Below are 27,512 nucleotides of genomic sequence, written 5' to 3' on the forward strand. Positions count from 1 at the left end.
ATATTCTTAAAAAGAGAGTTTATTAATAGTGTTATTTAAGACAAAAAATTGAAAATTTTAAAACCATAAACAAAAAATATAAGACGTTACAAATTTTTCCATTTTCATTTACTACCTATTATTGTTTTTTCCTATTTCATTTTCAATGGCAACTACTTTTTAATTTAATGTTTTTTTCTTAAATTTATCAAAACATTTAAATATTTAAATTGAATATAAATTTTTTTATTAAAAAATTCAATATTTTATTGTTAATTTTTAAAAAAAATTTAATTTTTTTTTTAGTTTATTTTATTTATAATAAATCATGTTCTTGTATTAAAATGATAATAATATTGAAATAAAGTTATGAAATTCAAATTCCGAATTTTATTTGGTTCAAGCATGTAAATTAGGTAGTAAATGAAAGAGAGATGAATAAGTTAATTTAATAATTAAATATATGTAATTTTCATTTATTACAAAATAATAAAACTTGATTAATAGTCATTTATTACTTCTTATCACTTCTTATCCAGTGCCCCCGGGGCACTGGTTAGCAGGACCCGATAAGGGCTAGTATGATGATTATAAAAACAGGCATACTCAGCCTTTAATTTTTTTAGGAGTTTGGTTCAAGGATTTAGAAATAATTCCATAAATAAATTATTCAGAAATAAAAATAAGGAAGTTTAATTCCCAAATATTTTTTAAAATATATATTACTTAATATTTAAAAAAAAAATTAATAGTTATATTTTTTAATAAAAAAATATGTGAAATTTCATGAAAATGAATATTCCCACCTTACATGAAAATAAAATCATTGAAATTAATTTTAATTATTTTATTTCTTAGAACATTTATACAGAAGAATAAGTTTTCTTCAAACTCTTGATAAAATATGGAAATTTAATTCTGAAACTTGAAGCAATTACTTCATTTAAAAAGCACTTCAACAACAATAATAACTAGTTCTTATATAATACAAATGCTAAAGTTGAAAGAAATTACGAACATGAATTTCCATAATACAAAAATGAGACTTAAAACATTGACTAGACTAATAGCCTGTTTGGATGCGCAGCAAAAAAGGACAGACTTGCATTTTGGACAAGAAGCTACACTTTGTAGCTTCTTTCTTGTTTTCACCGTAAAGTGGCGGTAAACATGCGATGGCTCATTGCAAAAGCTATTCCAAACATGCTAGAAATCGACAAAATATAACTTCTTAGGTTTAGTAATCTTACATAAACTCAATAATTATAAACTGTTTCATTGCATTAATTTCCTGACATGTGAACAAAACTGAATGCAATAAACTCCAACACTCGTCCATAACCCCAACAAGTCCATAAAACTCAGAATTTCCTCCTTTCCTTTGCACGTTTCTGAGTACTTTGGCCCCTGATCTTCCACTTTTCATTCCCAGCTGGCTGCCTCTGCTCTTCGATTTCTCGAACCTTACGCTTCCTATAAAAATTGTTGATATGAAGTAAACTTAAGCTCAATAGAGAGATGCTTTTTAAATTCATGCAAGTAATTTTAACATGCACATTGCATTAAAATTATACCATATACTTATTTAGCAGCAGGATTACAGCAAAAATAAAACTATAATAATAACACTATCCTGTCTAATGGAAATTTCTGATATTGATTCCCTTGCAACATATAAAACGATTGCATTGCATGCTTTTTCAAACTTAACCGGTAAAATGTTTTTCATTGCATATCTTACCTGAAAGCTGAAAGGTTTTGATCAGCAAGAAACTCATCTGCAAGCGTTTCTTTCCTCTCTTTCTTTGTTAATCTGCCTGAGAAGTAGTCCAGCGGGGAACCTACAATTGTTCCGACCTGATCATATATACAAACGGTGATAAGAAGTTAAAGATGAATCATCGAGAAATCAAATTTTGATGGGACTTTCAACAAAACTGAACCTACCTGAAAGTACTTCGGAAGAGTCTTTGATTTTGAACCACCCTTCTTGTAGTGTCGTTTAGGATCAATGGCATCCCTCATCTGTGACCATCAACCAATATATACATATTAAAGTGTAAGTATCATATCTCCACAAATAAAGGCATAAAAAATTGTGGTATGCACAATAAAAATAGATAGCTCAAGATTATCCATGTTTAGCAAATATTGCATAAATGTCTACGATTATTTTAAAACGTTATTGAAGTGAACTGATGAACAATGCTCTTAACATTTCTCCCTAAACTCTCGGTGTACACATCCATGAGCATTGTAGTTTGCTTCCCCGTGTTAGGAAAGTTTCCAGAAGGCTTTGATTTGATGGTTGCCATCAATACTCTAACAAGCATATAAATTTTGTTCATAAGTCAATGCTAATCATAATTTGTTAGGGAAAAACACAAGGGAAATAGTTAGCTCCGCCAATCTTGAAATACTTTAGATCACCAGCAAGTATGAAACCAATACTATGAAAAGGATAACTGAAAGGCAATACAAACATATATAACATGTGAAGGTGGACTATAATTGATGGGAGAGATTAATTAGAAACCTACCTTCGAAAAAAACTACTCTCTTAAATCTTACTGAATTTTTAGTTTGCAAATACCAAATCTTTGCAGAAAAACAGTATCCTATACTTGCTTTACATTCTTTCTTTTCATCTAGGATACTACTGCATTTATATGTCATGCCTATCAACTTAATCTAAGCAAATATCATGTCATCATATTGAAAAATGAATATATTCCAGATCATCTTTGGAGGGCAGGGGAGATAGAACATAATGTCCAAAATTCAATTACCTTTAGTAACTTCAGATCTCTCTGCAGCTCAGGGGTCATGGTTTGAGCAGGCATGTCAAACCTGGTAAAGATTTAAATATAATTAGATAACTCCCATTATGATTTCTAACCTAAAAACACACCCACATAGAAATCAAAGGAAATGTATAAATACATATTCAACATCAGTCAAGTCTTATCCTTTCAAAACAAACAATCAAACAAAAAAAACAAATCTCATCCCACTAAGTGTGGTCGGCTACATAGATCATATGCCGGACGCCATAATGTTCAATCATTTAATAGAAAAGTGATGGCTATTTCATTGTAATACTAACATTCATTTTCTGTTAAATTTATATTAGAATTATAAAAAAAATTCTCTCTTCTCTCAAGTCTCAACTCATACAAAATCAATATGAACAATTCTTCATAAGAGATGAAGGATTGTTCATCTTGATTTTGTAAAAGTTGAGAGAAGAGAGAATCGTATTTATAATTTTGTTATGAATTTAACAGAAAATGAGTGTTAGCTTTACAAGGAAATAGCTAACTGCTATTTATAATAGGCCAAGTTAGTTACACTCAGTTACAGCTCAGCACATGGTTGTTGTAATAACCTTCTAGAGCTTTCTACAGCTGTATAACTTTTTTCTTTCTAACTGTCATTCTGTTTTGCTAATTATATGCAAACAGTAACAGACATGCTACTATACTCTAATGTCATTATCATATCTCTATCCAACTTAATAATCTCTAAATCTATCATGTTTCTAGGTCTTTCTCTGCCTTTAGTGATTTGACTACTCTGCATCTGGTCTATTCTCAAGTGGTCTCAACCACCCAAGGTCTCCTCATAAGCATAGCATTAGAATCTAATCCAGCTCACTATCGCCTGCTCGCATAATCCTCCATCATCGAGCGCGACATATGGATCCTTATCCCACCTATCTTATGAGAATTCGGGTTCGCGTCTCACGAATACCAATTTGAGTCATACCTCAAGTTCAGATCAACAATGTCCCATATCTGTCAGAAAGAATGGCTCACGCGCCTCGTGCGCGACAGCGATACTGTGGCGCTATACCTAAGTCGAGTTCCCATCATCTCTTTAATGATAGGTGCTAGTACCTCAACTCTCACTCCCTCTCTCTAATGTTGTCATTTCTAATCCTATCATGTCTAGTCTAACCATAATTCAAATGAATAAATTTATAATTGACAAAAAATTAGCCCCTATCACTAAATGTCCAGTTAAGCTGGGTAAAAGAAAAATAGAGACAATTAAACAAAAGATTTCAACTTTGGTTGCATTAAAAAAAGGTAAAACTTGATTTAGATCATACCATTGTTTTCCAGCAGTATCCTTAACCTGCTGTCTCAATAACTTATTTAATTTTCTGGGATCATTGGGAGGAACCAATAGCCCATTAACCAATTCTGAATTCGGCTTCCAGATAGTGCTACTTGGCGCCTTGGCTTGAAATTGGGCATGAGAAGAATCACTTGTAGCCTTTGACAGGGATGGAAAAGGCAACTGCGGTTGCCATGAGAGGCCAATCACTGGCTTTTTCTCCGGCATTCCTGAACTAAAATGAAAGGCAGTGAAATTTCAAAACAAAATGCATTAGGCCTGAAAAGTTGAAAACTCAAGCCAAATAAAAATTCATAAAAAACTGTTCAAAAATTTCAAGGCACTATAACATTTTTTTTACACAATTAGGATCTAATACAACTAATATACCACTGATGTTTTCACTGATAGCATAAAGAAGGTACAGAAAGTAAGAACAAGCATTGCTGAAATCAAAGGTAAAACCATAAACCCTAGAAAATAAGTAAAACTGGCATAAATGAAAGGGAAGAAACAGGTATGAGAGAGAAAGAGAAAGATAGTACGCTACCTTGAAGAATCGAAAATGGCTTGAGAAGGAAGAGAGAGAAGTGCTTGAAGAACCAAATCGAACGAAGACTTAGAGAACGGCTTGAGAAAATGGCTTCAGACAATGGCTTGAAACGAGTCTAGGATGAAATTGAAGAGTTATGTCGGAGACTATGTTAAAAAAAAATTAAAAAAGATAAAAAATAAATAATAAATAAATAAATAATAATAATAATAATAATAATAATAATAATAATAATAATAATAATTTAATAATAAAAAAATTATATATATCCTTCGATCACCTATCAATTCTAATTTATTTTTAATTCATGCGCGAACAATACTATTATTTTATTTTTTTTATCTTTAGTATCAATATCCTATCAATATCACATTTGCAAAAATGAAAGGAAAAAAAAAAATAAGAATTATAAAATAGAGAAAAACTGAGTTTTAACTAGCAGACTAAAATATTAAAAACACCAAAATATCAGTATCAAAATGTTAACAACATCAAAATATAGAGACTAAAATTGCATTCATAAAACTAATTGTGTATTGAATCTTTTCTCTCCCTCTAAGTTTTTATTTACACTTTCTCTCACTAGTTCTTATGGTATAATGTATTTGTGAGGAAAGATCTTCTGTAAGTGAGGTATCTTTATAATTCTTGATGGGTAGCACTATATAAGTTCTCCAAGAATGTTATTTAAGCATCTTGGATGAACATATTCCATTTAGGGATAAAAATATGTGGTTAGAAGTTAAACCCGTTAAAGGTTTTGGTTGGGGATTGTATGATCAGTTCCTATGTTTATTTAGGTTAAAGATCGTTAATATTGATGAACTTCCGTTAATGCTCTTAGTAAGTCTTGTTTATTTAAAGGTTGAAGATTATCAATATTGATGTATTGACCATTAGGTTCATGGTTAGCCCCCGTTTAAAACCATAGGTTAGAAGATCAGCATGTTAAAATCTCAAGGGATTATTAGTTATCCTGTTAAGCCAAATAGAGCTCAATTATTTTGTAGAGAGGGGATTAATCACTTCAATCTACAGTTGGGAAGAAATTTTGACTTCTTTAGTCTCAGCATTTTCAATGGAGAAGACACAAATGATCATACCTTTCATCTTGTAATATCTTGGTTGTAGGACAACCACCATTTCCTTGTATAAAAGGGTTCGTGGGCTTCACCTACTAAAAACTCTCAAGTATATAATGAAAACTCTCAGGATCAGTTCTTGGAGAGAGAAATAGGTCTTTTATTTTTTACTGAACCTTTATAACTCTTAGTGTTTTTCTTCTTCCCTTAACTCTTTTACTTTCCGCACTTTATTTTTATATTCCGCTACTTAGAAATAGAAAAATATTTTCAAGCTTTGATTTTAATCTCGAAAAGTTTTCAAAACATTGTTTTTCCAAACAGCACAATTCACCCACCCCCCTTTTATGTGTGAAGTTTCAAATCTAACAGTACATATCCTGAAGCCAAGACATCCGTAGGTGAGCTCTCCTGTTAAACTCAAACTCTTCTAGCACGGCCTCCTCGGTGATTCCCAAATCATGTACATCCTTCATACATTCAAGCTTCTAGTTAATAACAAGAGCGATGAAAAATCTATCGGCGATGGGAGATGGAACTGTGTGGAGACATCATCCAAAGTGATAGTCATCTCTCCAAATGGAAGATGTCATTCACCATACTTGACACTTCACTTCTGACTGCCTTTGTTGAGCGATGGCACAAGGAGATATTTTCGTAACCTGCTCAAGCATCGGAATCCTAAGAAAGTTCTTCATCTTAGACCCGTGGAATGTCACCTTCAGTGTAGAACACTCCTGTAGCAAATAAATTTTAAAAAATCATTAGTTAGATTTCAACACATCATGGAAAATAATAATTAAATTAAAGTTAAACATAAAATAGGTATCCCACTCCCTGTCATAATTGATATGCCACATGGTCAGCATACTCGGTAAGCATTGAGTCCTCCCAGAAACTCTTCATCAGTATGCACAAATGGCTTTGTCGAAGCAGGGGTTATAACCTATGTACCATCACCAGTAGCAGTATCCTCATCAGCAATATGGATTGGATCGTGGCAGCCACCTCATAAGCAATAGGGGGATGTGTCTCATCCACCTCATCACCAATAAGGATCGCATCTGTCTCGGCCACCTCATCAACAAAAGGTGCCACATATGTCACTACCACCTCAACTGGGTCAATAATAGTATGACCCTATTGAGCATGAACATCCCCAGCATCATCTCTTGGCTCCTGAACATAAACAACCCCAACATCATCTCTAGGTTGCTCGTTTGATCTAACTGCTCGGCATCGGCTGCTATGGGATGGCCGAAACTGCACCTGCTCAACCAACTGTTTCTGGTGAGAACCGATTGGAACTACTCGTCCAGTCCGCAGTTGGGAAGACTCTGCCTCAGCAACCCTATCTTGTGTTGCCGCTCTATCGGTGGTCCTGCTAGCAATGGTGTCCTTTTCCAGATTCTTCATTGAAAATTAAAAAAATGCAAAAAAATAAGTAAATTACATATTATCGAAAATTCCTACATATTTAAAATTTTCCTACATATTACCGGAAATTCTAAAATTTCTGGTATGATATTCAAAATTTAACTACCGGAAATTCTGCAATTTTCGGTAAAATTTTAATTTTTTGAACTACCAAAAATTCTAAAATTTTTATATGATGCTATGAATAAATACTAAAAATTCGAAATTCACGGTATAAACGAATAAAAAAAAATACTAGAAATTATGAATTTCCCGGTAAAAATGTAAAGGATTGTACTAAATTGTGAAATTCCCAGTAAAAAACTTACTTTTCACGAAATAAATTTCCAATGACGCCTTGGAGGTTTCCAAATTTGTGCAAGTTCTAAGTGAATTTTGAAAATGAATGGAAATTACGCAGATTATTAATGTCACATCCCTGAATTAGAGGGGTGTCAGATATAACTTATAAGTAAGGGTGGCAAGTTAATTCCCCTTGTATCACAAATATTGAATATGAGGAGTGTCAAATATAAGTGAAGGTGTCAGATATAAATGGGGTGACAAGTTAATTCTCCTTGTATCACAAATACTGAATTTGAGAAGTGTCAAGTATAAGTGAGGGGTAGGGATGTCAACTTGTCTCCGTTAGCGGGGATCCCCATGGGGATTCCCCGTTTGGGGCCCCAAAGGCGGGGAATTTTCTCCCCACGGGGACGGGGACGGGGAACAAAGTCTCCCCGAAGACACTTTGGGGACGGGGGTGGCGTAAATATCCCCCGCCCCGTGGAGTCCCCGCCCCGCCTAAAATAGCATAATGTCCTGAATTTATGTATAATTTTAAATTATTATGTAAGTTTATTTTTCATTTTATATGATTAATCTTATACAAAAATTAAAAATATATATGTATTGTTTGTAAAAGAGTGGGATCTAAATGATTATTTCAGTTTTTTTTTTTTTTTTAAATTTTGGTGGTCATGACACTCAATATTATAGATTAAATATTGTTAAAACAATATATTTATCATAAAGAAATAATTTCTAAATTTTTTGTGGTTAGTTTTTGAAGCTTTTACTATTAATTTGATTTAAAATAATAAATAAAAAATTATATTTATGGATCTCCGCAGGAACCGCGGGGATCTGTGGGGACCCGTGGGGACCCGCGGGGACGGGGATGGGGGAGAAAATTCCCCCGTAGCGGGGACCCGAAGCGGGGATGGGGAATAAATTCGAGGGCGGGGATTGTGATGGGAATGTATCCCCCGCCCCCGCCCCGCCCCGCCCCATTGACATCCCTAGTGAGGGGGTAACAAGTTAATTCCCCGTATATCACAAATACACATGTTAATTGATATTGTACTCTTTTGTTTATTATTGTTGGGAAATGCTCACCCTTCCACCCTTATAGGAGATTTATACATGTCACCCTCCATTATTTTTATTCCAATTTTACTTCTGATGATATACAAAGAATTTCTGGACAAAATTTCCGGTACACCCTACCAAATTTTCAGTACGAGGAAATTTTCGATAGTGTATTTAAAATTTTCGATATACCAAAAGTTTAAATAATCTATCGGAAATTTCCACCTCCACCTGCTCCTAAATTTCCACTTTATTAGATGGTATGATAATATGCATTGAAATTTTCAAAATTTTCGATATAATAATACGTACCGGAAATTTCAAATTTTCCGGTAATATTGATAAATGATAATACCAAGAACTTTGAAATTTCCGGTAACAAATATAGGAAAATTTGAAATTTCCGGTACAATATACCGAAAATTTCACAAAATATATCGTAAATCTTACTTGTTTTCGTCAAATTTTCAGTATCGTCAGAGAACTTGAAAAATCCAATTATTCCCATAAATTTATGAAAATGTGACAATAAAAATTGATTGGATAATTTGGTCTTTTCATAGATCTGAGAGGATGCTATGTATAATTTAGGGAATGGCAAGATAAATTCTCCCTTATAGAGGTGCTCTCCCACCGCCGAAGTTATATCCTATTATAATTGTATTTGCTACATATAAAAAAATATAGCATATCAAGATTTTTTTTTATGAATAACAAGGTATTAAAAAAAATACGCGAATAACCATGTTTCGAAGTTAATTATCTAAAAAACCATGTTTCTGAAAATCTATATACGGAGGCGCCAAATAGATCGGCGATACTTCCTAAAGTTGTAAGGGAGGCGCCAAATGAGATGGCTCCTCCATGAACCTAGCCAACTCATTTGGCGCCTATGTGCGTTTTTTTTTTTTTTAATTAAAAAAAGTAATAACAATTAGATAATTAAAATACTCCATTAATGATTAATGGATTACATAATGGAGAAAAAATGACATATTATCCAGTGATGTCTTGGATCATGAAAACGACAAGTTGTTCAACACCCGCGTCCTTGTCTATGTCATGGTGGGTTTCGACGATCTTCCTCTTGCGGTTGGATCGGTGGCTGTTGCGGTTGGGTCGAAGGCCTTCCGTAGTCGATGCATTCAGGATCCATGAAAGTCGTCAGATCATCATCGGCTTCGTGCATCATCGAGATTACGTCTCTGTCTGTTTTGACTTCCTCCAACCACCAACGAGGTTTTTCAATTGCAAGTGAAGTGGTTGTTCTTCGTCTCTGGATCCTTCTAATTTGTTCACCATCTTCAATGTCTCCGTCTAACCATCGCATCAATTCTCTTCTCAGCGCTCCATGAAATGAATATTTCAAAATTTCATTTTCATCGAAGGTTTAGTGGCCGAAAAAATAATGTATCCATCTCTCGTAAAAATTATGGGAAACGTCATGACACAAAATAAGAAGAGAGTGAGAAGAGAATGTGAGAAAGTGTGAACGTTGTGGGAGAAATAGGTGTTTTATGTATAGAAGACACCAATACATATAGGAGCCAAATCAATTGGTTCCTACTCACAAAATTAACAAGGAGACGCCATTCCATATGGCCCTTAGTCAATCTCATTTGGCGCCTCCTTTACAACTTTAGGAGGTATCACCAATTCATTTGGCGCCTCAATATATAGATTTTCTGAAACATGGTTATTTAGGTAATCAACTCCGAAACATGGTTATTCATGTTTTTTTTTAATACCTTATTATTCATAAAAAAAATTTCACATCAACTACAAGAAAATAAAGAAAGTGTCGTATAATTTAGGAGATGACAAGATAAATTCTCCCTTATAGAGAAGAGGTGCTCTCCCACCACCGAATAACTTATTATAATTAATTATAATTAATAATTGTATTTGCTATACATAAAAAAAAAAATATAACATACCAACTACAAGAAGATAAAGAAAGTGTCGGAGTTAAGGGGAAAATAAAACATTTTTAGAATATGAAGTTTTTTTTTTAAGTCAATCATTTCCACTATTGACCAAAATTCTTTGCTTGTTGAAACTTAAATTTTTTAAGTAGCATAAAACATTCCTAGTGTAAATATAAATTTGCTTGTGATAATAGTAATAATAATAAAAAAAGACATCAATATTCTAAATAAAAATGGTATATAACTGACCAATCCCAAAACAATCATGCTAGAAAATTAGATACAGTAAATAAGTAACAAAATTGGAAGAGATCAAGAAAAAAAAGAGTAGAAACACTTAATTTAACCAAAGAACTCAGACCAAATGTAAAGACTCTAGTTCAAATGCAAACCAAAATCCCTAGATGCTCTATCTACTAAAACTCCCGCTGCCGCCCACTCAATTACCAATAAAAAGAATCAATTTATTGAACTTTCACCGGTGCTTGTTGACGAGGGGCTTTTCCACCACCATTCTGATAACTCCTTGGCACAGCATCTCCGTTGATTCGCCCATTATTATTGCCTCCTCGAGGCCGGCCAGAGAAATCGCCTCTCTTCTCAAAATCATTCCTTCCGTTGAAGCTGCCTCCACCACCACGGCCGCCACCAAAGTTGCCACGGCCCCTGAAACCGTCATTTCGGTCGTTGCGGTATCCACTCCGCCCTGATGAATATCGCACCCTATCATTGTTAGCTGCAATAACCAATATACAAATAATAGAGGCAAAGGCAATAATGGCAGAGCACAGTTTTTCATAATGCAATGTTTAAGAGCATCATGAGCATGTAATATCCTCAGAATCATAGGAATCTAAGTACACAATTATATGCTATCTTATAGCATAAACTAGTGAAAGACAGGATAATATCAAGAAAATCTGGCAAGAGAAGTACAACACTTGCCTCGCCTTTCTTCAATGGAAAGTCTGCGGTTGTCCAACATAACAGGAGGAGAAGCCTGAAATATTACATACAATTCTTCGGATGAAACACTTCTTCACGCATTAGAAAATAATCAAAATATAGTTAAGATATTGAAATTTTTAATAAATAAATACAAGGAATGTCTCACTTGATACATTTCAATCCCATAAAGATTTATAAAACCCAGACAAAATTAGAAAATAAACCTTGTGGATAATAAGAATTGATAGAAATACTGCATACCTCTAGGGCACTTTGCAATGAAGCAGCGGATTCAAATTCCACAAAACCAAAACAGGATCCCTGTTGCTAAAGAAAAGGAAATTACATCACTAACTGTAGTCAATGTGCATTCAGTAAAACAGGTGTTGGAAATGCTTAAAAGAAGCGCACCTTGTTACTTCTAACTTGAATACCATCACGTTTAATGGAACCGAATTTCTTGAAAACCCGATCCAATTGCTCTACTGTTGCATTCATAGGCAAATTCGCAACAAATATTGCATGAGCCTTACCTGAGGAAACAAACTACAGAAGTTATGACAGAACATTGCGTTTGATTGAGAATCTTTATACTGAGTTATAAAGTATATAAATAATTAACCATAAAAACGTAGAATTGGTAAATTAAAATTACCTGAATTCTCATTATTCCTTTCCAGTGGAATGTCAGTGTTAGGCGGGGCTTGTACTTCAGGAGCAGGCACGGTGCTGTGTACACGGGGTGGTTGCACAGCGGGTTTTGCAGGGGAAGCCCTCAAATGGAAAGGAGCAGAATTATCTTTCAAGGCATTCACCTGGAACAAATTATTGCAAAAAAATTATTGTCGGATACTTAAAAATAAAGACGCGAGTAAATAAATAAATGAATAAAACTCACAATGGATGCAAAAGACTTTTTAGGAGTATCCTCTTGTGCACTAGAAGCAACTTTCTCAGTGACTGGGGGTAATTCTTGATGGATTGGCTCTTTAACATGATTAACAGGAATCACAGTTTCAACAACTGGTAATTTTCCATTCTCCACTGGAAGGGTCACTTCTTTGCTGATGATAGTCTCAGTATCAGCAATAACAGGTTGACTGGGTGGAATTTCTTCAGGAACATGGACAGGCTCTATAGTGAACAATCAAGAGCAAAATTTAAAACCCAAACTTCCAACGGTAAAAAATACTATTATATGAGGAATAAAAGAAGACAACAAAATTGAATTACTTCAGATGAGATTTACCTGGCTCTGGAGTAAAAGCTTCTGATGGAGCACTTTCATCAACATCATTTGCTGGTACAGACTCAATATCAATTGACTTATACTCATCAACATATCTAAAAACATCATTCAAAACATAGAAGCCCTTGTCCTGTGGAGCTAGGAAAAATGATTGAGCAAACTTGCGCTTAACATTGTCAGTTCCAGTCAAGCAGCCGGTCACTACAACCATTACCCCATTATTAAACGAGGGTTGAGCATCAGCACTCAGAACCTCTACCCTAAAGCTTGTGTAATCGAGAGATTGTATCTTTTTATCAATTTCCTGCATCAAGATAAATAAATTAAAGTCAGACAATGTTAAACCATCTGTCACAATAACCATAGTCTTAATAAAAAAAGCATTAAAAAAATAAAACACGAGAATAAGATCACCAAACATGATCTTGAACAGTAAAAAGAGGATTGAAATATTGCATTATTACAATGTGGCGCCATATTGGACGCTTTGTGGCGCCATAATAGCGGATTATGCCGGAAAAATCCGCAATATCGGCCAATATTTACCATTGCGGCGAGCCACAAGACCGACATGTATATCCTCCATAACACCGCAATTGCAAATATTTGATAACACTAATTTATTATGAAATTCACAAATGTCGATCACAATGAATCATAATAAATTTTAATATCTTTTGCTTCACATAGAAGCAGACATTTCTCAACAGACAATCAAGATAATAATAGTCAATAAAAAGAAGATTGAAATATTGACTTTATTACAGTGTGGTGTGGCACCAGCCATATTGGACGCTTTGTGGCACTGGTATAGCGGAATATGGCGGAAATACCCGCAATATCGGCCAATATTTACCATTGCGGCGAGCCCGAAAACTGCCATGTATATCCGCCATAACAACACAATTGCTGATATTTGATAACACTGATTTATTATGAAATTCACAAATGTCAATCACAATGAATCACAATAACTTTTAATATTTTTTGCTTTTCTCAACAGACAATCAAGATAATAATACACAATAAAAAGAGGATTGAAATCTTGCATTTATTACAGCGTGGCGCCATATTGGATACTTTGTGGCCGATCTAGCGGACTATGGTAGAAAAACCCATAATATCGGCTAATATTTATCATTGCGGCGAACCCAAAAACTGACATGTATATCCGCCATAACACCACAATCGCTGATATTTGATAACACGGATTTACTACGAAATTCACAAATGACAATCACAATGAATCATAATAAAATTTAATACTTTTTTCGGTTCACATAGAATCAAACATTTCTCAACAGACAATTAACATAAAAAAATAGGCGATTAATTCAAATCATAAGACATGATCATACATAAGATAGCTTCAAATCATAACCCAATTATTAGAATTTACCGCAGTGGTAGTGACAGATGTCATGGTACCATCTTCCTCAGGTCGACTCAAGACACTTGAATCATGGTAAAACCTGTGAACCTGATCCGGGTCACGGTGCAGAATAGAGTAATACTGCTCCACAAAAGCATTGCCAACCATCTGAGTGGTCGGGGTTGAGGCTACTTCAGAAACTGCCATCTCTACAAAACAAAAACCCAATCATGAGTTATTTCAAAATCGAATTAAACAACACACGACAAAAAAAAATCAATCATCATTCATCATCAAATCCAACAATAAAACAAATGTCTTAATTTAAACCATTCAAACGATAGAAATCAAATACCGAAACCGTAACGTTAACGATTAAAACGAGAGAAATTAAAAATAAATAACAAATCTTAGTTTTTTAATTTAAAAAAATACTTTAATTCAAAAGCCCTAAATCTCACATACAGATTAAAACGAAACCCTAATAAACTATCAGAAACAACAAAGAGTGAATAATTAAAACAACATATAGTGAAATAAAACATGTGAATTGAATCGTTGAATACGAAAGATCGAAGAATAATCGAAAACAGTGTAGAAGAGGTTACCTCCTTCTGGTGATGGAGAGATCAAGGAACGATTGGAGAGGAAGAAGAATGCGGCTGATGAGTGAGTAGAGAGAGTAGGATCTGTCGCGAGGTTTGTGCAAGGGTTAAATTATTGGTAAATATTTATACCCGAATTTTTCATTTATTTTAATTTTCAAGGGTTTTTTTATTTTTATTTTGAAGTGAAAATAAATAACCCGGTTTAATGTTGTCTCTGGGACCAAGCCCAATGTGTTTGGTTGGTTGGTTCTTTCTTTCCCCGTGTTCTTGTTTATCTATCACTCCCTCTTTGTCCGGGTTATTTATGTTTCACATTATTGTTTTTTATGATTGAAATGTTTCACATTAGTAATGTCTTATGATTTGAAACACACCATTGATATGGGATTTTGGATTGTCATTTTATTTTAGTTTATTTAACCTTAATTTTAAGGTGAGGTTTAAGATGAACCATTAAATAGGTTCGTTTCTATTTAAAAAATTAGTTCCATGCAGAATCATTTGATAGTTATTATTGATTTCATTCTAAAAAAACATAATTTTAATTTAAAGAAATCATAAATTTCATATATTTTTGTTTGAAATCATTTTGTTATCTAAGAAGAACATCTAATGAAGGTTCAGTGAATTGGCGGGAATGACAGAAATAATTCATGACAAGAATGGTGGCTTGCGAGTAAAAAATTGGAGGAAGAGGCAAGGGATGGTGAAAAAAAGAAAAAAATGTGTGATTTTGTGTCTAAAGCGTATAATGGAGTTCCTGAGCTTGATTAATATAGTAGTTCTTATTTATTGTCCGTAGTGGTTCATCCATGAGAAATCTGGTCTAGAAGTTATTTAATTTAACATTAATTTTTTTAACGCCTAACTTTTCTATTTGATTGGTTTGACAGTTGATGTTTTTCAATATTTAAAAAACCAACGCATATATATATATATATAGCTTGCAATTCTTTCCTTTACTCGCTTCTTTCCAAACCCTAAATCATTTTCGTGCTTTACTCGCCTTCTCCTTCCATTTTTTTCAGTTCCTCTTCCATAATCCATAATTTGTCTTCTTCGTTCCGTTAATCTCTTTTATGTTCATCTTAACCTCTCAATTGTGCTTTCACTCAATAACCCTAAACTTTTCCATTGTGTTTTGCGTTCAATAATCCTAGACATTTCCACTGTATTTTGCTTCCTAAATCCTCTTTATGTGTCCCCTTAACTCTACCAAAACAAGGAGAACATAGGAAGAACAACAGTGAAGGCTTTTATTTGTGGAATCTTTCAGGTTTTTCCTAAACATACTACCAAAATAAGCTTTGGAGGTAAATTTCCCCCTTCCCTTCACTATATTTCAAATTTGTGTATTGATTTAAATGTTAGACATTTTATGCTTTCAATCTAAGATAAAATTGTGATTGAACAGTTTGAATAATAGAACGGTGCATGCGATGTTGTCTTTATGGATAGAATTGTTTGGTTCAGTTTAGGGTTTAAAATATTGATTTAATTGTTGATTGTTTGATTAAGAATTTATTAGGGTGATATTATTAACCTAATTATTACTTAGATAATTATGTTTCAATTAAATTACGAAACACAATTATTTTGAATTTATTTTATTCTTGTTTCAATTTGTAAATGTTTAATGGATTTAGTGATTTGAATTTATGATTTTAGTGAGTTATTTATTTATATTTAAATAATTATTCTATTTGTAATGCGGGCAACAAATTTATTACATGATTTTACACATTTTTCTCTCTTCTAGTATGTTTGTTTTTCCTAATTATGTCCTTACGGGTCATGAGTTTACAATAATAATAATAATGATATTTTTCTCAAAATGTTGTTGTTTTTGTCATGGATTTATTCTACAGACACCTTAATTGATAACATGAAGAAAGTCTTATTGACAGATATGCATCTTAGTTAATGTGTGTCATTCATTTGTAGACAGATAAAAAATAGATTTGTTATAATCAAATTAGTAAATATTATTCGATTAGATTTGTTTTGTTTGGTGTTTTTTAGACAAACATGCTTAGTACAGGGAACTAGAGTCCTTAACCTTAGTTTGTATGTAAAATCAAATGTATTATGGCCTAAGACTTGTGAAAGATTATTACTCCACTGGTTTTTAAGAATTACAAAATAGTCAAGTATGTATGTAATATAATTAATTACGTATGAATGAATGTAATGTAGTTATCAAGTACTTAACATTGATAGTAATGTTGTCTCATATGTCAATGTTTTTTAACAAGATCTCAATGATTGTCACTTTTCTCATCATAAATTGGAGTTAACATCTGGTGACTCCTATATTTATATGTATTATAACATCCATGTTTGACATTATATGAATATCAAATTTAATGTCATTTGTTGTCATTTATTTGGGGTTTAAGTTGGATAATTGTTATGTGTGCGATTTTGGAAATTGAATTTGAAAATAGATGAATTAGGTGCTTGGTTATGGAAATAAGATATTGTAATTTTAGGAGACTATAATTCAAGATCTAGATGCTTCTGATTTTGAGTCCCTCTTAATATTGATGTTAAAAATGATAATACAAACTCATAAAGACATGTTTGAATTTTTTTTGACTAAAAAGATATTCATTCATTCAAATTGAAAAATACATCGATCATTACAAATTTAAGAACGCTAAAAACTAAAAAAGGTGAATCAACAAACAATCTTGCAGCACCTAGGTTAATAGCATACAACGGCAACATGAAAGTGCCTACAAATATGACAAAATAAAAGTCACCAGAATATTCATACTTCTGGATCTGCAACATTGACGCCCAAGTCTTCCTCAGATCTGCAATGATTTGAAGTGAATGTGTCAATTATGAACCCACAAATACTGTATTAAGACGGGAAAACCAACAAACACCGTACTAAGGCGGGAAAACCAAAAAACACCACACGTGATAATGAAAACTTAAAAACACACAAAAGAAGAAGCAACTCTATATGGATAACCACTTATTTAAATAAAAAGAGAAAGAAAAAGGGTGTTGAGGGGTGATATTTAGCCAAAAATGGCCAAAAACCACCCCCTACAATGGAAGAATGAAAAGATAGAAAAAGAGAACTGAGAGGATCACATGTTTGAATTTTTTTAAATTGAATATAACATTGAGGCAGAAAAACCTTAGGTTAATGGTTCGGTTTCTTTGGATTCTTCAAACTAAGACAAAAATGTAATTGAAGAATTCAAATAAATGAATTGTGTATGTGATGTTGGTTCAATCGATTGAATTTTTTGGTTCAGTTTGGGGTTTGCCAAAGCTCATTGTTTTAACTATATATTACTTCTCGTGCTAAACTATTTTGTTAAAATTATTGCAAAGTGAAATCATATTTTTCATTATCTTGTCTTATTCCTCAATTTTAACAACATGTCATATACAATTTGTTTTTGTCTTCTCACGACTTCTAAGCTTTATTTGTTTTATCATTTGAAATCTGTTTCTCCTTGCGTAACAGACACCCTTACCTATTCCTCTGGGTCGTAAGACCTTTGTTTGTTTTTCCTTATAGGTTTTAGTTGATGTTTTCCTTTCCCATTTTGTGGGATAAATAAACAATCGATGGCGACTTCATTGATTTCATCTGATGATTTCGATCCAGTTGTTTCACCCTACAATAACCTTAAAGTCTCTAGCAGCTCTTAATCACTAGAGGATTGTCACGCATTTGTAATTTTAGCCAGTACAATTGAAGCTCATTGTGTGGCATGATAAACTAACATGGGCCACACTCATTGTTGCTTGCATCATCTTCTCACGAAAATGTTCGAGCAAATTTCCAAGAAGATCGTCAACACTATCACTGGAGGTTTCGCTAGAAGGAATCTAGCTCTTCCCGAAGGAAGTACGCCTAACATGTGTTAACACTAAATATCACATATGTTAAAGCTCTTAAAATATTGGGCAGGGGCCGATAACCCAAAATCACTTTTTTAAGAGAATATACAATCGGTGTGCTCCATCATAATAATGATCCCATGGCCATCACAATCCAGTATGCCATTTGGAATGTGAAGCGAGTGTTAATTGATCCTGACATCTCAACAGACATCTTGTTCGGAAGTGCCTTCTAGGGGCTCCATCTTGATCCCAATAGTATTTAAGCTTTCAAAGGACCCCTAATCGGTCTTATAGGCGAGCAAGTGCAGGTCAGGGGCCATATCACCCTCAAAATAATATTCGGCTCAAGGAAGAGTGTCATAACTATCAAATTGAAGTACCTTGTAGTAGACGCCACATCTTCTTACAATATCATCTTGGAAGGCTCACCCTTAACCTATTGGTGCGATCAAAGGGAATCAATTGATCACCCAAGAGTGTTACCAGAGTAGGCTTGAAAGTAATGAGGGAACCCATTACCCTAGATGACATCCCTTGTCCAGAAATAGATGACACTAATGTTGCAAGCTAGGAACCTAGATTGGGAGTATAAAGCGAAAAACTTACCCCAATAAAAGATTTAAACGGCATCTAGATTGGGTCTCTGACCCATTAAGTCCCTTAGTTGGGAACCTCATTGCCCGAGTGTAAAGAAGATGATTTGATTGCCTTACTCAAGAAGAACATCGACATGTCCGCTTAGGCACCCTCAGATATAGGGATGGCAACAGGTCGGGTCGGGTGCGGGTTTCACACTACCCAAACCCGCACCCGAAATCACCACCCGAAATTGAACCCAAACCCAAAGCCTATTCGGGTGACAAAACAACACCCACGCCCACACCCGTTGGGTTCGGGTTTTTTCACCCAAACCCGAACCCGCAACAAAATACATAAAATACATTTTTTCTACAATTTTCTTACAATTTTCCACAATATTATATATATATATATAAAATATAATAATATATATATATATATATATATAAAATATAATATATAATATAATATATATATATAACATATATATATATATAAAATATAATATATAATATAATATATATATATATAACATATATATATATAATATAATATATAATATATAATATATAATATATATATATATATATATATATATATATATATATATATATATATAAGCGGGTGTGATTTCGGGTGCGGGTTTCATACTACCCAAACCCGCATCCGAAATATCGGGTGGCACCCGAACCCGAACTCAAACCCAGTCAACTCGGGGTTTCACCCGTTGACTTGGGTTCGGGTGCGGGTGGAACCCGCGGGTTCGGGTCTGATTGCCATCCCTACTCAGATATGCATGACATTGATACTAGAGTAGTATGTAATCACCTCGCCAAATACCCCGCTGTCAAGTTGGTATCTCAACGGAAGTCCAAGGTTGTCAAGGAAAAGAGAACAACCATTGACGAGGAAGTTCAGAAGCTGACAAGCACTGGTTTCGTAATAGAGGTCAAATACCCTTTCATGGTTTGTTAATACGGTCTTTCTGAGGAAGGCGTCAAACAAGTGACGTTTGTGGGTTGATTTCATTGATATTAATATTTCATATCCCAAAGATCCATACGCTCTTCCTAACTGATTGACAGATTTTCTGGATACTAGATGTTAAGTTTCATGGATGCCTATTGAGAGCATCACCATATTAATATGGACCTCATAGATGCACCCAAGATGGAATTCATGTCCAACCATGTCAACCACTATTTCAACTTCATGCCTTTTAGGCTCAAGAACGCTAACGCCACCTATAAGAGGCTCGCAGATATGGTGTTTTCTAAAAAGATATGGCATAACTTGAATGTTTATATTGACGACATGATAATGAAGACGTCGGAATGGAAGAGTCGTGCAAAAAATTTAGAGGATATCCTAGGGACAGTCAGGAAACACAACATGCATCTAAATCCAGCAAAATGCTCTGAATATTGTGTCACGTTAAATCAATTTGTTACGTTACGAGATCTTAACTCACACCTTTATATTTTGTTTTTGTGTATAATAACTTAATTTGCATCCTTGCATTATGTCTACGATAAATCTTGTTGTGGTTAAATCGAGTTTACATGCTTTTTCATAATCAAATGATTTTCAACACAAATAAAACACTTGATCAACATGAAGCACATTTTGAAAATCAAACTAAAACCTTTCACAATAAAATTAATCTTCGATTCAAAGATTTTTTCATTCAATCTCAATCAAATGCGAATAAAACACTTGATCAAAATCAAGTCGTATTTTCCAAACTCAATAAAAACACTTTCAAAACAACCGCAAATCAAACACTTGGTCAACACCGAGCTCTTTTCCCATATAATCAAAGAGTTTCAAAATCTTTTCATAATAAAATCGGTCAAAAAAAGAAATGGTTTGGGCATATCTATCTTCTATGTTTCTCGAGTATTCTGATTTCTAGTCCAACTTAGCCTATAGTTCAAATACTTATCTTTCGTTTAAGACATGGTAATTAAAAGAATTTAGTACAACCCTTATGGGATGAAAAAGGAATGGTTTATACTTACTTATCTTCTCTGTTCCTCAAGCATTTTTTATTGGTAGTCGTACTTAGCTTGTGGTTAGAGTGTTTCTCTCCCACTAAGGACTTATGACTTAATTTGACTCAAAAAATTATAAAAAAGATGGGATGAAAAAGGAATGGTTTTGACGTATTTATCCTCTCTGTTTCACGAGTGTTTTGATTGCTAGTCGTACTTAGCTTGTGGTTAGAATGCTCTCCTTCCACCTAAAAGCAACTCAACCAATCAAACTATTTTCACATTAGCATACTCCAAAACCTTTTCACAAAGAACATGTTTATCCGTTCTATCTCAATATAAACAAATGCTTAAGCCTCCCATGGGCGAGTATACAAGCAACGTTTAACTACTAGAATGTGATCCAAGCATATTCATTCTACCACAACATAAACAAATGCTTCAGTCTCCCATGCGCGAGAAACAGGCAACGTTTAACTGCTAGAATGCGACTAAGCATCATTCACTAAAATCAACCAGCACGTACGTAGTTTTCTACCCATAAATAGCCTTGAGCTCCCCATCGCACCTGGGGATACGTGGGATACGCAGGAGCGAGATTCAACGTCTCGTCAAACATTGTTTTAAAAAAATCCAAAAACAATTATTTTCTACTAGGAACTAAGTAGTCTTGAGTTCCTCATCGCACCAGAGGATACATAAGAGCTAGAACCAATGTCTATTCAGACACTTTAATTAAAAAATTACTTTTAGTCCTTTATTCTTTTTTAATCTCACAATAATTAAAAGATTGCAAATAACAAAATCTAACACTCTTTTGCAAAACTAACAAAATGGTTTTCATTGAATATAACGAATGTGAGGGGTGATAATACTTAATACCTTCCCCGTGCATAATCGACTCTCGAACCTAATTTTGATTGCGCCGTAACACTTGGTATGAGCGATTGGATGGTTTATTAATCCAATAAGGACTTGATCGTGGTAAAGTTGACACCACTATGTTTATTAGACGTAAAGCAAAGCATATTCTTTTGGTTCAATTATATGTAGATGATATTATTTTTGGTTCTACTAATATATCTCTTTGTTGAAAGTTTGCGAGTCTAATGTCAGGAAAATTATAGATGTCTCTTATGGGAGATGTGACACATTTCTTAGAATTGTAAATCAAGCAAGTCAAAGAAGGCGCTTTCATAAGTCAAGCAAAATACTGCTTAGAGCTTCTCAATAAGTTTGATATGAAAGACTCAAAAAGTATCTCAACACCTATGGCATCTAATGTGCTTATTGATAAAGACGAGAAAATAGTGAACTTCGACATTATTAGGTATAGAGGTATAATCAGATCCTTACTTTATTTAACATCGAGTAGGCCAAATATCATGTTTAGCGTGTGCATGTGTGCTAGATATCAAGCATCGCCTAGGGAATCTCACTTTAAGATTGTAAAATATATTTTGAGGTATCTTAACATAAACTCCCCTCAAGGTATTTGGTATCCTAAAAGTAGTGCTTGTAGCTTAGTAGGTTTTTCTGATTCCGATTTTGCGTAGTGAAAGTAAGATAGGAAAAACACTAGTGGTACATATCACTTATTTAGAAGTTGTTTAGTTTCTTGACACAATAATAAGCAGCATAACATTGTTCTTTCTACCGTCGAGGTTGAATACGTAGTTGTTGGTAGTTAATATGCTAAAGTCTTATGGCTAAAACAACAATTCCTAGATTATGATTTAAAACTTGGTTGCATTCTGATTAAGTGCGATAATAATATTGTTGCAAGCCTTACTAAGAATATAGTACTTCATTACGAACTAAACACATTGAAACCCATCACCATTTTCTATGAGATCATGTTGGCACTACTGACATTTTTATAAAACCATTGTCATTGGTAGGGGTGTTCGCAGTGGGGTTTGCGCGGTTTTTACGTAAAAAATTATTCGAACCACAAAAGCAAAAAGTGTGTGATTCGGGTTGGTTAGGTTGACTTTTAGAAATAAAACCGAACCAAACCAATGCGGTTTGGATTGGATCGGTTGGTTCGGTTTTTTTTACAAAAATTTATTGAGTCATACATACACATATAAATGACAACATAACTTTATATTTATTCATTTATGTGTTATTAAATAACAACATAATTCATCATATTTGGGTAACAACTTTCCATTTAATATACTTAATATTAGAAAAAAATGGAATAAAAAATATAAAATAATAGCATAAAATAATATCAAAAACATTATAATGAAATAGAAAAAAAAAAGATGAAATATTAGAGAAGATGAAAAAGAAAAAGCAGAAGAGGTGAGAGATTAAATAAGAAGAGGGACATTAAAAATGTAATTCGAAGAGAGAATAGTAGAATAAAAATAATAAGATGAAATATAAAGAATTTAAGAGATGAAAGACTAGAAAAGAATAAGTGATATATACTTGAAAAAGAAGATGAGAAGAAGGCGCAATACCGCTAGGAGAGATTCATGAAGACTTAAACTGAAACCTTAAGTGTGAGGAAGAAAAAATCATTTGTAATTGTAAGACTAAGGCATAATAGGTTTTAGTTTGGGTTGAATATAAATTAATCGAAGTTTGTGAGGTTGTAACATAATGCGGTTTGGTTCGGTTTGGTTTGTAAAATACAAACCGCAAATTGAATCGAATCGCGCGGTTTGTTAAAAAATGGCCCAAACACATCCGAACCAAATGCGGTTTTTTGCGGTTTCAGTTTGGTTTGGTTGGTTTTGTAGTTTTATATTGGGTCGGTTTGATTTTGAACACCCCTACTCATCGGATCCTTTCATAAGATATGTAGAGATTTAGGAATCTTAGATTCTTCGTGCTTTAAATAGAATGAGAATTATGTTTAGTTTCATTTGATATGTATATTCTGTTTTCACTAACACTATTTTGTAGCATTTCATAATTTTGCCGACTACATTGGTATGTCTCTATAACTCTTGTATCTTGTTTTATATCATTGGGTAAAAAAAATTTCTACATATATTCATTGGTTTACTTATTACCTTCTTTATTTTACTCTTCATCTCTAACATGTTTTAATTGTTCTTTTTTGCATTTAAGTCTTTTAAATGTGTGTTGCTAAGTTGTGCATTTGAGCATTTGTTTACCTATCGTGCATTGTTTATATTGCTAATGCATTAATTTACATAATAATTTTAACCACTTAACCGTAAGATTTTGAATGTTGGTGTTGTATGTCTATTTTGCATTTGTTGCATGTAGCATGTCTATTTTATATTTTGTTGCATGTCTATCTTTGTGTTTTACATCTCATCTTTGTTGCTTTATATATACCATATAAGAAAGTTTTAGGCTGAGAAATTTATTTTTCTACCCTAGCCTCTACATCTTCCACCTCAGCAAAATAAGGGTATTTAGTGTCCAAAAAATACTTTTTCCAACTAATGATGTCATATAGTTCTATATCAAATACATGTTTGTTACTTTTTTTCCTTTGATCATTAGGTTGGAATGGGTTGATGATGTCACTTGGTCCAAATCAAATTGTTTTTCATATTTTCTGAAGCTTCACACACACACACTCTCTCACTCGTCCTCTCTCTCTCTCTCTCTCTCTCTCTCTCTCTCTCTCTCTCTATCTATCTATCTATCATCTATCTATCTATCTATCTATCTATCTATCTATCTATCTATCTATCTATCTATCTATCTATCTATCTATCTATCTATCTCTGCATATTCTGTCTCCCTTGCTCTTCTTCTTTCTTCTCCTTTTCATTGGGTATTTCTTTTGTTATTTTGGTATCACAACGAAAAATGAATGGTGGAAATGTTGAGGAAAAATCCTTTTTGATGTTTTGAAGATAACAAATTCTTGTGTAAATATAATTAATATTATGATCTTATTTGTTATTTGAGTGCTCTTTAGTGGAAATAAATAAGACAGGTTCATTCATTCTCACTCAAGATATTATACTATGATCCTTAAAAGAATAACATTATGAAAAGTCAAGAGTTACTCTTAACATTACCAAGAATAAATCTCAGAACAAGTCAAGAGTTACTCTCAGCATTACCAAGAATAAATCTCAAAACAAGTCAAGAGTTACTCTCTCAGAGTTACTAAGAGTAATTCTCAGCATCTGTCCCAGAGTTACCGTCCCAGAGTTACTCTTCCAGAGTTACCGTCCCAGAGTTACTCTCTCAGAATTATTGTCCCAGAGTTACTCTCCAAGAGTTACCGTCCCAGAGTTACCGTCCCAGAGTTTCTGTCCCAGAGTTACTGTCCCAGAGTTTCTGTCCCAGAGTTACTCTCCCAGAGTTACCGTCCCAGAGTTACTCTCCCAGAGTTACCGTCCCAGAGTTTCTGTCCCAGAGTTACTTTCTCCCAGAGTTACCGTCCCAGAGTTACCGTCCCAGAGTTACTCTCTCAGAATTACTGTCCCAGAGTTTCTGCCCCAGAGTTACTCTCCCAGAATTACTTTCTCAGAATTAGTCCTTGAAGAATGGGTCAAAGGTCAGAATTACCAGATGCCAGCATTACTCAGAATAAAGACCAAGTCTTGCCAGCATAAGACTAAGTCCTGCCAGAATAAGACAAAGCTCCCAGCATTACTCAAGTAATTCTCAGTACTTCTCATACAAATATTTCAAGGGTTATTATGGTACTTGCACTCAAGCTTTGGCTCTATAAATAGAAGACACATTCTATTTTCACACTACCGATTTGTTGAAGCACACAAAGAAAGCCAAGATCATAAAGCCAACATTATCATTCACTCTACAAATTACTTTCAATACTCACTACCAAATAGTGAACACATAAATTTTAGAGTTATCATTCTAAATCTCAGTTCATATACTCACTGCCATATAGAGAGTATCTAGAAACTTATTGTAAACATCCTGAGATCACAAAGTATATCACAACAAAGATATACAAAACCAATTATTGTGTCAGCTGTCTGTAAGCTATACCATTCAGAAGTGTAAGCCTGGTGAGGCTAAGAATACATAGAAGAAAAAGTTGTTGTAAGAAGATTCAATAAAGGATAATCTCACAAGGTGTGGGGACTGGACTAACCACATTGGTGAACCAGGATAAATCTCTTGTGTGATCTCTCTTAAACTCTACTTTATTTATTTATTATATACTGTTAATCACATTGTTACACACACTACACTAAATATTATATGATATTTACTCTAACCATTCTTCTCCAAGGATTCCTTGAGAGGTTGTGTTTTTTATTAAAGTAAAGCTAGATTTTAAAAGGGTCACAATTCAACCCCCCCTTCTCGTGACATTTCTATTTACTTCAATTGGTATCAGAGCACTGACTCTAAGTTTAAGCACTTAACCGTGTAAGAGGAAAAGATCCAGGAAGAAATGTCAAAACCAACAAAGTGTGTACATGTAGTTGGAACCTCAAGTAGACCATCATTTTCGAATGAAATGGTTAAGAATAAAAAACACTCCCAAAGAAATAGAAAGACAGAGCATCAACGTTACACTCAACATGTTGAGGATGAAGGCGAGTTAGTGAGTTCAAAAGAAATTCAACAAATGCATAAAAGACCATCCTCAAAATTAGAAAAGAAAGAAGCCAACATGTGTCTAATGACAAACTCATATATCGAAGAGGTAGATGTTTCTCAATCTTGATCTTTATGTAAACATCTTGAAATAGAGTTTGATAATCTTTTAAATGACTCAAACACTTTGTCTAAAATATGTTTATCTCTAAAAAATTAACTTTATGAGATAAATAAAGAAAAAGAAAATTTGCAAATTAAGAATGATGAGTATCTTAAAATCATTCAAAATATGCAACTGACTCAGTGTAACAATTCTGAACAACATAAGATCCTCAATGAGAGGATAAGTGAGGTTCATCCTCAAAGTCTTTGTGAAACTCAAAAAGAGAACAATTCTTTGAAAACAAAAGTTGAAGAACTAACAAATGATCTTACTAGCTTTGTGAAATCCACTGAGACATTTCAAAAAATTATGGGATCTCAAGTTGGAATATTTGACAAAGCTGGAATAGGTTTTAGAACCTCACAAAAACAAAAGCTTTATGAAAAATTTTTTGTACCTAAAAAGGAAGATTTAAAGTTCAAAAAGATATGCTCTTACGGTAAAAAAATTGGACATGTTGTGTTAGATTGCTATCATAAGAAAAAAGTTGGAAATTTCAAAAAGGGATGTTCTCATTGTGGCAAGCCTAACCATCATGAATCAAAGTGTTATTATAAATCTTTTGACAAAATTAAGAAAAGATGTTTTTTTTGTAACAATCATGGTCATCATGAATCAAAGTGTTATAGTAAGAAAATATTTCATAAAGGCATTAACCATCAAGGACCCAAATCATTATGGGTACCAAAATCACTACTAACTTGTGATACAGGAATATCTTCTGGCAAACAAGAAAAAGCTTTGGT

General features: G+C 33.6%; 2 protein-coding genes across 4 annotated transcripts; both read right to left on the reverse strand.

The window, feature by feature from the left end:
* Nucleotides 1-933: 933 nt before the first annotated feature.
* LOC131607362 (rRNA-processing protein fcf2-like) lies at nt 934-4,791 on the reverse strand. Of its 2 annotated transcripts, none has more exons than XM_058879376.1 (6): nt 4,652-4,791; nt 4,094-4,331; nt 2,769-2,829; nt 1,927-2,004; nt 1,721-1,836; nt 934-1,452 (listed from the first exon to the last, which is right to left on the reverse strand). In XM_058879376.1, the coding sequence occupies exons 2-6, from the start codon at nt 4,327-4,329 to the stop codon at nt 1,341-1,343; spliced, it is 603 nt and encodes a 200-aa protein (XP_058735359.1). In that variant the 5' UTR covers nt 4,330-4,331; nt 4,652-4,791; the 3' UTR covers nt 934-1,340. The 2 variants fall into 2 exon arrangements, with proteins under 2 accessions (XP_058735359.1, XP_058735361.1); XM_058879378.1 differs by having other exon boundaries at nt 4,094-4,336.
* Nucleotides 4,792-10,651: 5,860 nt separating this feature from the next.
* LOC131602496 (nuclear transport factor 2-like) lies at nt 10,652-14,785 on the reverse strand. 2 transcript variants are annotated; one of them, XM_058874625.1, is made up of 9 exons: nt 14,629-14,785; nt 14,048-14,229; nt 12,649-12,952; nt 12,298-12,533; nt 12,055-12,214; nt 11,811-11,932; nt 11,661-11,720; nt 11,397-11,451; nt 10,652-11,157 (listed from the first exon to the last, which is right to left on the reverse strand). In XM_058874625.1, the coding sequence occupies exons 2-9, from the start codon at nt 14,225-14,227 to the stop codon at nt 10,916-10,918; spliced, it is 1,359 nt and encodes a 452-aa protein (XP_058730608.1). In that variant the 5' UTR covers nt 14,228-14,229; nt 14,629-14,785; the 3' UTR covers nt 10,652-10,915. The 2 variants fall into 2 exon arrangements, with proteins under 2 accessions (XP_058730608.1, XP_058730607.1); XM_058874624.1 differs by having other exon boundaries at nt 11,661-11,726.
* Between the last annotated feature and the right edge of the window lie 12,727 nt (nt 14,786-27,512).

The sequence above is a fragment of the Vicia villosa genome, linkage group LG5, assembly GCF_029867415.1.
Source record: "Vicia villosa cultivar HV-30 ecotype Madison, WI linkage group LG5, Vvil1.0, whole genome shotgun sequence".
Taxonomy (NCBI): domain Eukaryota; kingdom Viridiplantae; phylum Streptophyta; class Magnoliopsida; order Fabales; family Fabaceae; genus Vicia; species Vicia villosa.

Excerpts from the sequence above, each read along its gene's own strand:
- LOC131607362 (XM_058879376.1), bottom strand. The coding sequence starts at position 4,329 with ATGCCGGAGAAAAAGCCAGTGATTGGCCTCTCATGGCAACCGCAGTTG. Across the intron at positions 2,005-2,768 it reads GAGATCTGAAGTTACTAAAG|ATGAGGGATGCCATTGATCC; the intron begins GTAATTGAATTT and ends TGATGGTCACAG. Across the intron at positions 1,837-1,926 it reads CTCTTCCGAAGTACTTTCAG|GTCGGAACAATTGTAGGTTC; the intron begins GTAGGTTCAGTT and ends ATATATGATCAG.
- LOC131602496 (XM_058874624.1), bottom strand. The coding sequence starts at position 14,227 with ATGGCAGTTTCTGAAGTAGCCTCAACCCCGACCACTCAGATGGTTGGC. Across the intron at positions 11,933-12,054 it reads AAGGAATAATGAGAATTCAG|GTAAGGCTCATGCAATATTT; the intron begins GTAATTTTAATT and ends TTGTTTCCTCAG. Across the intron at positions 11,158-11,396 it reads TTCCATTGAAGAAAGGCGAG|GGCGGAGTGGATACCGCAAC; the intron begins GCAAGTGTTGTA and ends GATATTCATCAG.